Here is a 10,439-nt window from a genome sequence, read left to right as displayed (position 1 = left end):
GTGGCTATATTGATCACTAATTTTTTTTGTTTTTGTTTTTGCATGTCAGAAATGTTTATTTCTAAATTTTGTGCACTGATATTGGTTTACCTGGTGAAAATAAACAAGTGAGATGGGATTATATTTGGTTTTTATTAAGTTGCCTAATAATTCTGCACAGTAATAGTTACATGCACAAACAGATATCCTCCTAAGATAGCCAAATCTAAAAAAACCCCACTCCAACTTCCAAAAATATTAAGCTTGGATATTTATGAGTCTTTGGGGTTGATTGAGAACATAGTTGTTGATCAATAATAAAAATAATCCTCTAAAATACAACTTGCCTAATAATTCTGCACACAGTGTACATGCACAGATTTAATGAAAAAATAAACTTCATTAAAGTGAAGAAAATAAGATAATTCAGTAACTATTTATTACAGAAAGTTGACTAGTAATTTACAGATTTTAATTGTTAAAAGAGTGGTCTCCAACATGTGACCCTCCGGCTGATGCCAAATTACATCCGCCAGCATTAGTGAAGAACGGATCGGTTTGAAATATGAATTTGCCGACTTTGCAAACTGGAAAGCTTCTAATTGTTTGGGAAATACATGTCTGATATTCCTATTTTTTGGGGGGTAGATAGTTTTTATTTTGTGATAGTCTCAAATTGAATTGCAAAGTGTTCCAATTGACGTGGAACAGCGAATTTCAGGAAATTTGACTCAAATTCGATCCTCCGCAGATCTCTAGCCAGCATGCTGGGGGTTGTAGTTTTGCAGCAGTTACAGGCTTGATAACCTGATGTTCCTTATTACATCACTGCTGACAATGAGCTGCGGAGCAGAATCACATGAAATGACTGATGATCCTATCTTTTATAAATGAATCCTTCCATACATTTGATCAGCCCTACATCCGCACCAACCCTTTAATGAGCGGCTAATGAGTCCACGTTGAGACTTGTATCTGTGGTGGGTTATTATAATGAGGAATGAAATAAATACTTAACAGGATCTGAGTATTCAGATGAGTACAGGACCTGTCCTTAATTGCAATCCCTGTAAAATCACAGAAAATGTGCCAGTTATTGCAGAATGTATGAGGTGTAATTTTCCTTCTGTAACATTGCAGGGTTAGTGTCAGACATTGTATCAGCATTATGACTAAGTAGCAATGAACCTGCAGACAAGTAGTGAGTGGTGATGTGCATGCCTTGCCTTTGTCAGCTCTGCTGTCCTGCGCATGAGTCAGGCTTGTAGGCAGAGAGGAGAAGGTGTGCCACTCACTCACAACTGCTTGGCTGCTTTCTTGCAAAGACCACTGAAGAAACAACTGCTTTTCTTTTTTCTTCTTCCAGGGTGATCTATGGAATGATTGCACTCACTTGGATTTCAGGAGCAGCAGCAGCAGTGGAATGGGACCTGGGCTTCTTGGCATCTCCAGGACCTTGGACAGCAGCAGCATCACCCTCATAAAGAGCAGAAACTGGGGGAGTCAGATCATCCTGTTCTAACCCCACAGAGGAAGCATGTAGAAAAGCCATCCTGCTAATTCAATGAGTGCTGTGAAAATCAGGCTAATGGATAGATGCTAAGAAATGCACTTGGCAGAGATTCTGCTGGCTGGTTTACTCATAGTAGTCTTCATTGTTTCCCTGCTGGCTAACCTCCTGGTGCTGACATGCTTCTTGTACAGCGCAGAGATAAGGAAGCAGGTCTCTGGGATATTTCTGGTCAACCTCTCACTCTGCAACCTCCTTCTGACTATCCTCAACATGCCCTCCACTTTCCTGGCTATCTTACATCATCAACAGCCATTCAGTGACTGCATCTGTAAAGCATTGGGATTTTTGGAAACTTTTTTGACTTCTAACACCATGCTGAGCATGGCAGCTCTCAGCATAGACAAATGGATTGCTGTGGTTTTCCCCTTAAGTTACACCAGCAAGATGAGGTATAAGGATGCAGTGATCATGATGGGGTACACCTGGCTGCACTCACTCACTTTCCCCCTGGTCTCTCTCTTCCTATCCTGGTTAGACTACAGTAGCATGTATGCCTCCTGTACCCTGCATGTCCAAGACGCCCCCGAGACAAGACGCTTTATGGCGTTCACCATCGTGTTCCATGCTGCCAGTTTCATGCTCTCACTGGTTATATTATGTTTCACTTATTTAAAGGTGCTGAAAGTGGCACGGTTCCACTGCAGGAGGATAGATATTATTACCATGCAAACCCTTGTATTGCTTGTAGACATCCACCCCAGGTAACTACATTTTTCTCATATCTTTACAGATATTGTATATATGATGCATGCCAGTTATATATCCTTCCTTAAATTGTCTCTAAACCTGACCGACCACAAGAACATGCAAAAAACCCTATAGGGATGGACATCATCCCACACCCATGGTCTCCCGATATATTAAATATATCAATATTCCTACTATATGGCTGTTAATGATGCCTCTGCCAGGTGCTATCCCATGTAAAAAAAATAATATACATTAAATATAACTTTTTTTTACTAGATGAATGCCTCTGCCTGGCAACCTAAAGGTTAAAAAAAGCTGTAGACATGAAATATATCAATTTTTCTACTATTATGGCTGTGAATGATGCCTCAGCCAGGTGCCACCTGTCACCCAAACGTTTCCATAATAAAAAATATATATATGCTCATTAAATATACTCTTTTTAATAGAAAGATGTCACCCAAAGGTAAAAAAACTATATACATGAAATATATAAATTTTTTGCTATATGGCTGTAAATAATGGCTCTGCCATGTGCCACCTCTCAACCAAAAGTTGTCATGTTAAAATAATTATATATATTAAATATACTTTTTTTTTTATTGAAATGCCCCTGCCAGGTGCCATCTGTCACCCATAGGTTAAAAAACCTATACACATGAAATATAGCTACTTTTGTACTATATGGCTGTGAATGATGCCTCTGCCTGGGTCCCATGATGAAAAAAATGATACATTAAATATACCCTTTTCATTAGAAGGATGCCCCTGCCAGGTGCCATTTGCCATCAAAAGGTTTAAAAAAACATATACATAAAATATATCCATTTTTAATAAATGACTGTGAATGATGCCTCTGCCTAGTGCCATCTGGCACCCAAAGTTTCCCATGTAAAAAATGAATATATATATATATATATATATATATATATATATATATATATATATATATACACACACAATAAATCTGCTATTTTTATTAGAAGGATACATCTGCCCAGCCAGTATCATCTTTTACTCATAGGCTCCCATGTTTTAAAATATTTTTTATAAAATTAGCATCCATGTGTTTGTACAGTATGGTACCAGATTGTATTAAATTGGTATCAGGAGAGACTGTATATCTCAACACTATTCAAGAGAGGTTAAGTGTGGACAGACACCTCTGTAATACTGGGATATTCTCTGTACAGGAAGGAAATCACCGTACAATCCCACACACATCGATATAATGGAAAGTTCTGTATACACTGATGGGGTTCTGGATAGTTTTCTGTATAGTCTCCACAAATAGATGTAGCAAAGCTGAATTACTTTCCTATAACTCTTTGGGGTTGCCAGCCTTAGTTTTGCTCTCAGCTGTAGGTTTACTTTCAGTCCAATGTAAAACACAGAGAAAATGAAGAAACATTGACAATATCAGCTCTGCTACCTCTGTATGTGTGGATGAGGCTGAACTTTTTAGTCAGCCAAATATAATTGACGATCAATGCTAAGATTAAATACAGACAAATCCATTTGTTCTGAGAAAAGCAAGTGAGAAAACATTTTATTTATTTATTATGCTTTATAATATTATTTTGAAAGTACTGTGTTATGTTTAATATTGGTATATTATGTTTGCTATTATTTATGGTCTTATTTTAGTATATTTATGTTATATATCTGTATTAGGGCATGAATATTGTTATAGAAATATTGTTATAGCGTTTCCTCTATTATTTCTATTCAAACTGATACAAAGTCTGGACCCTGCATCCACTTCTCAGCAGAGGAGCAGAGCTGAGTTTGTCATTGAACTGCTTCCTTTATGAAGTGAGCTAAGATAATGTCAGAGCTTTGCTGCAGTCCTGTGTAAAGCCATAATATGATACCGAGGCAACATATCTCCATACGCAATGTTTAAGGTGAATGATAGAGAAGGTCTTTAAAAGGACAAAGGACAGTCTTATTAAGACAATTAGTTTATAGAACTTTTCATTTTAAGTCTCTATCAATCTATCTATCAATATTTATCTATCACAGATATATCTCTCTATCACATATCTATTATCTATCTATTGTGGTAAAGCAGCTTGCTTGGCTGTACACGAAGGTAGACACAGAACACTGTTTCCTTAAATTTCGGGTTGGTTTATTAAAACATGTCATAAACTACCCTGGAGTGCATAAAGTAAACACAGCCCATTCGACATAATGGCAAAACAAAACAAAAAAAAGATACAGCACAATCCGTATATTGGCCGGGATCCGTACATGCGGTTTCATCAGGATCTTATGTTCCCCAACCTGCGTACACCCTGGCAACTCTGAAAACAGGTCTCAGTTTCGCTGAAGCAGCCCTCGGCACTGTTGCTTATGGGCCGCTGACAATTTCTCTGCTACTGTGACATCCTCGGCCCTGGCTTCAGGATGGGCCTCCAGGCACATAGTTTCCACCGGTTCCCTGTCTCGCCATGGTTTGAGCAGGTTAATGTGGTATACCTGGTATGGCTTTCTTCTTATTGGTTGGTTGGTGTACCTTGTAGTTGACGTCACTCAACTTTTCGACCACTTCGTATGACCCTTGCCTCTTGGCCAGGACTTTACTTTCCACTGTGGGGATTAACACCAACACCTGGACTCCAGGGCTGACCTGTCTCAGTCTCGCCTACTGGTTATTGACTCTTGCTTGGGCCTCTTGGGATTGGAGGATGCTCTCCCTCACTATTGGCATCACCTTCTCGATCCGGTCCTGCATTTGGGCCACATGCTCAATGACGTTCTTGTGGGGTGTCACCTCGGCTTCCCATGTTTCTTTTGCACTATCCAGAAGTCTGTGAGGATGCCGTCCATATAGCAGCTCGAGGGAGAGGAATCCCGTGAAGGCCTGGGGCACTTCCCTAACTGAGAACAACTGGTAGGTGAGTAGGCAATCCCAGTTTTGGCCATCCTTTTCCACCACCTTCTTCAACATAGACTTCAGGGTCTTGTTAAACCTCTCCACGAGGCTGTCCGTCTGCGGATGGTACACAGCGGTCCTGAGTTGTCTACTTTGGAGAGCTTTACACATCTCCCTCATCACTTTAGACATGAAAGGGGTTCCTTCATCTGTCAGGATCTCCTGTGGCAGGCCCGTCCAGAAGAAAATATGTACTAGCTCTTGGGCTATACTCCTAGCAGAGGAGTTTCTCAGTGGTACCACCTCCAGGTACTGTGTCGCATAGTACATCACCACAAAAATGTACTGGTGCCCCCTGACGGACTTAACCAGGGGCCCCACAAGGTCCATGGCAATCCGGTCGAATGGGACCTCTATAATTGGCAATGGCACTAGGAGACTCTAAAACCTCTGCAGGATCCACTCTTGTGTTTTCTCTACTCCCAGATGTCCACCCAAGACATGAGAATGAGCCAGATCTAACACCCTATGGCTATATGGACCCAGCACCAACAACTGCTCTATCACTTCCCCTCTCAGTTTAATGACCCCGTTAAAGCAGCTCGTAATTTTTGCTGAAATATGGGAACCTGGTGTCGGCCCCAGACTCTTGAGCAACCCCATTTATTATCGATACATTATCAAATGCATTCTTCAGTGTAACATCCTGCATTTGAGCAGTACCAAAGTTTCCCGCAGACACCCCCAAATCCGAAATCTCGGCCTCCGGGGTCACCGTCTCGTCCTCGTCACCTGAAAGAACACACAAGAGGAACTCATCTGCCTCTGACTACGACGGTGATGCATCATAGTGTAACTCTCTCCCGTTTGAGACACTTGGTACCCCCTCTTTCCGCCACAAGTCCCAGAACAGGCTGAAGTCCTGCCCTATTGTTACCGGGTGGAGCAACCCCAACCTCATGGGACTCAGCCTCACAGTAAGTTTGTATAGTCACTGTGGCAATAGGGTAATCCTTGGCATCCCCGTGAATGCACCGTACACCCACGTTTTTCCCGGGGATCAACTGGTGTGGGAGTGTAGCCCTTATCAGAGTCACCAAACTCCCTGCATCCAAGAGTCCGGCCAACAGTACCCCATTATAGTCATGGGACATGACTGTGGCCCCTCACTGGGCTGATAGTCCACACTGCAGGTGGGGTAGGCATAGTAAGAACACCGGCGTCCCAGGCTACAGTCCATCTGCTCTGTGGTCAGGGAGCAGCGGGCGGCTATACGGCCTGGGCCGTGACATCTCCAACATATATCTCCTGAAGGGACCTTAGACATTGCCCCCCCCCCTTTGGACCTTGGATGCCCTACCCCTTTTTGAGCCTCCATCCCCTGGTGAGTTCCCCAGTATGGAGTGGGCTGCTTTCCCTTGACACCTCTCGACCAGACCAACCAGTTTATCAGTGTTCTGGGGATCACCCTGGGCAACCCAAGTCTGTATTGGCCTTGGCAGGGAATGCACAGACCGGTCCATAACCACTCGCTCTACTATCTGTGCTGGGGCAAGGGACTCCGGCTGCAGCCATTTTTGGACCAGGTGCAGTAAGTTAAACATTTTGGAGTGAGGGGGTTTATCACGGTAATACGCCCAACGGTGGACCCGCTGCCCACTGACAGTCATCGTCACCCCCAAGCGCGCCAGAATTTCAGTTTTTAATTTTCCATATTCCTTGGCGTCTTGCAAGGCCAAGTTATAGTAAGCCTTCTGGGGCTCCCCCGTCAAGTATGGCACCAGCACCTCTGCCCATTGCTCTGGCGGAAGCTTATCCCTTTCAGCGACCCTCTCAAATACCATTAGAAAGCCTTCTATGTCATCACCTGGGGTAATTTTCTGCAGAGCTCTCCTCACCGCCTTCCGGATCAAAAAGTCGTCCGCTGACCTTAGCGTTGGAGCTGTCGCTGTGCCACAAATCGCCTCAGAGAGAAAATCGATCTGCTGCTTCTGTTGTCGGCGCTGGCCCTGTTGCTGCTGCTGCTGTAAATGGAGCTGCTGCATAAGCAGCTTAGTGGTCTCCTGCTGCGCCATCTGCTGTTGCTGCTCCCTGTGCTGCTGTAACTGCTGCTGGTTCTGTGCCTCCCGTCCTTGTACCAGATACTTAATTAGATCCTCCTTTTTGTCCGGCGTCACTTGCTGGCTTATGGCAGATTTTACCCAGGACATGCAGCTCCTCTTGTAACAGTCACACATGTTCACTGGGAACGCTGCCAGAAATTCTAACACCACCTGTGGTAAAGCAGCTTGCTTGGCTGTACACGGAGGTAGACGCTGAACGCTGTTTCATTAAATTTTGGGTTGGTTTATTAAAATATGTCATAAACCACCCTGGAGTCCATAAAGTAAACACAGCCCATTCGGCATAATGGCAAAACAAAACAAAAAAAGATACAGCACAATCCGTATATTGGCCGGGATCCGGCCACTCAGGGTTAACCGCACACGCTTCAGATTTAGCCCAACCCATGCAAACTCGTCTCTGGAGCAAGCCTCTCCAGATACTGAACCACATCTGAGTCAAAAGGCTGGGTATTTATAGCCCAGACCACACCCTGAGGTGGAGATATGGAGAACAACCTCCCGCCCGCTCTATTGTTGTTCATGTAAAACACGCCCTTTTAAACATGGCTGATAAACCCTCTCTGCACTTACCATGCAGGAGAAAACTTCCATGTTTCACATCACTGAAGCTAATAGCCTCAGTGAAACATATCTCCACTCCAGTATTCTGCCAGTGACTTTGTCACACTATCTATCACATATCTATCTATCATCTATCAATCTATCTCATATCTATACATATATATATCCGTATCTATCAATCATCTATTTATCTATCTCGTATTGATCTATTATCTATTGATCTCATATCTATCTATCTCATATCTATCTATCTATATCTCTATCTATCTATCTATCTTATTGTTTTAATAAGTTAGACCTTTTCTTTTATTACTAAATGACTGGGTTCCTTCATGTGTCCATGCTATAATGTATTATTGTGACCCTTGTGGCTATTTGCTCCTAATATGTGCCACATAGTGTATGTCCCCTCTGTAGTTTGGCTGATCTTACTGTGTAATCATAAAGTGCTTCTACCTTGCAGTGTGAAGCAGAGATGTCTAAGTGAGCAAAAAAGAAGAAGGCAACGGGCTACAAAGAAAATCAGTATTTTTATAGGATCTTTTGTGGTGTGCTTTGCGCCCTATGTCATCACAAGGTCAGTATGACATGTCGTGTCTGCAATAAATGTGTAGATGGCATGTAAGTTAATGGAGCATTGGATCATGCAGTCTTAGAAATGATGAGTTAGCCTCTTTTGAAAATGTCAATTTTTCATTTATAGCAGTTGTTACTATGTGTTATAGAGAATCATGGCCAAGGTGACTAAAGAAAGAGTATTATGACCAACAAGTCTAAATTTATTCCAGCACTTTTATATACTGAAGATGGAAAGACAGAAAACAACCAATAGCTTTACTCATTACTTGAATTTCCAAAAGACCTAGATTTTCTTTGTAGACTTCCTTCCCCACCTTCCTTCCCCAACACCACCTACAAACATTTTTCAAAACAAAGAATGATTGGTCTCCTTGAGCAAATTTCATATCTCTTAGCTTAATTATGCATATTTGTTTCATGGTGAATCTCCAGCCACTTCCAAGTGCCAAAAGTGGTATCTCTATTATTGTTAGTTCTTGGTTCTACGTCTCAATGTTGTAGAAACACAAGACTGTTGTGGTGCCCCTGAGGGTTCGGTCGCCACAGAGGTGTTGCATCTCAGCCAGAGATGTGGCATCTCACTCTCAGGTAAGGAAGGAGTACAGCTCTGGACCCTAACACCTGCATCCAACACACCACTCCAGGCAAACAGGAGAGGGCAAGATGCTTCTGTTCCTTGCTGAGCCCCTTTCCTGGCTGGAGTGGGGGGAACCTAGAGAGGGGGAACCATGTAGTGGGTGTGGGTGGAGGAAGTAGCTTAGGGGAGCACATGAGATTGAGGTATAAATTGGGAAGCCATCTTAGAAAGACAGATGAGTCAGAGGAGGAGAAGTGAAGGAGCAGAGGCTCTGCAGGAGCTCTGCTCCAGAGGCGGGCCTAGTCAGTGAGGCCCAAGTCTGAGGAGAAGGAGAGAAGAGAGGAGAGGGAGCAGGAGATAGGCTCCAGGAACCAAGAAAGGACCCCAGGGGTACGGACTGTGCAGAAGGCCACCCGTACGTCTGTATCTACCGGGAGGTGGAGGGGTCAGGCCACACAAAGGGAACCGGTCCCTCAACTAGTAGAAGATTGCAAGTCTCAGCTAGAAACCGGAGGCTGCAGTACTTTATGTCCTGTAGCCACAAGTCCACGCCAGTCTCACTGAGAAGGTAGCCATATAGGACCCAGGGGACGGAACAGACGTCGCCCGCCAAGGCCCGCGGGTACCTGATTGGAGATACTAGGTGTGAGGTGCAGGGAAAAGGCCAGGGAGAGCACACAGAAGGGGGTCCTGCTAAGTACTCCGGAGCTATCTGGGGGTGGACTGAACCCCTCACTGAGTAAGCACAGCACGACGAGGGAGATTACTTTGGTGCCTGTAATCTGGACTGCAATAACTGTGAGTAAAGACCCTGAGACTGCACTTCCTTGTCTCCGTGTCTCTTGCTGCGCCATCAACCCCTGCACTACAACGCCCAGCATAACCTGCAACATCCACACTGCCCTGGAGCTAGCTCTTTCTGTGGAGAGCCACACCATCCCTGCTGCAGTAACACCAGCTTCAGAGGACTGCTCCGCAGCGGCGGCTCCCTTTAGCCGCATTCCACAGGTGGCGTCACGAACTCTATAAAAACACTATAAATCCCCTATCCATAACTCCTTTTATTGACCGCCCCTGTGCAAGAACATTATATGGACCCTTTACATTCCAATAGCTCATCATAATGCAAAGTTCACAAGCTATGGAGGGAGAAATGGGCCCCCTTACCTGTTGGGCCCTTGTCCCGCTGTACAGGTTGCACCAATGATATGTCCTCCCATGTTGATATCCAACCACACAGTAACACAGTATTTGTTTTATCTTCATCTGTACAATAGGATTTTAATGTTATATGATTGCATTTTATATCCTTTCTTTAAGGCTTGATTCATAAACATATGTATATATAAGCAGGGAAAACAAGTAAGCCTACTTTCACAAATAGAAGTGTCAATAGTTTATTTTTATCAAGCAACAAAATGCAAAGTGGATGAACAAAAGGGAAATTTAAATCACATCAATATTTGGTGCCTA

The 10,439-nt window shown here is 43.6% G+C and overlaps 1 protein-coding gene across 2 annotated transcripts in view; it reads left to right on the top strand.

Moving 5' to 3' along the window:
- The first annotated feature begins 1,177 nt into the window (after nucleotides 1-1,177).
- The window catches only part of GPR78 (G protein-coupled receptor 78), an 88,224-nt gene continuing 78,962 nt past the window's right edge, over nucleotides 1,178-10,439 (top strand). The window contains exons 1-3 of one of the 2 annotated variants that reach the window (XM_073647699.1): nucleotides 1,807-1,941; nucleotides 2,168-2,253; nucleotides 8,274-8,387. In XM_073647699.1, coding sequence (XP_073503800.1) covers nucleotides 1,897-1,941; nucleotides 2,168-2,253; nucleotides 8,274-8,387 — 245 coding nt within the window. In that variant the 5' untranslated portion in view covers nucleotides 1,807-1,896. Of the gene's footprint in view, nucleotides 2,254-8,273; nucleotides 8,388-10,439 lie in introns of both variants that reach the window. The other variant, XM_073647689.1, reaches the window with a different exon arrangement.

This window comes from Phyllobates terribilis, unplaced genomic scaffold (genome assembly GCF_046119375.1).
Source record: "Phyllobates terribilis strain yellow unplaced genomic scaffold, ASM4611937v1 Scaffold_1__5_contigs__length_1240528914, whole genome shotgun sequence".
Taxonomy (NCBI): domain Eukaryota; kingdom Metazoa; phylum Chordata; class Amphibia; order Anura; family Dendrobatidae; genus Phyllobates; species Phyllobates terribilis.
The sequence above is the reverse complement of the archived record's forward strand: the minus strand, read 5'-3'. Positions and strand labels throughout refer to the sequence as shown.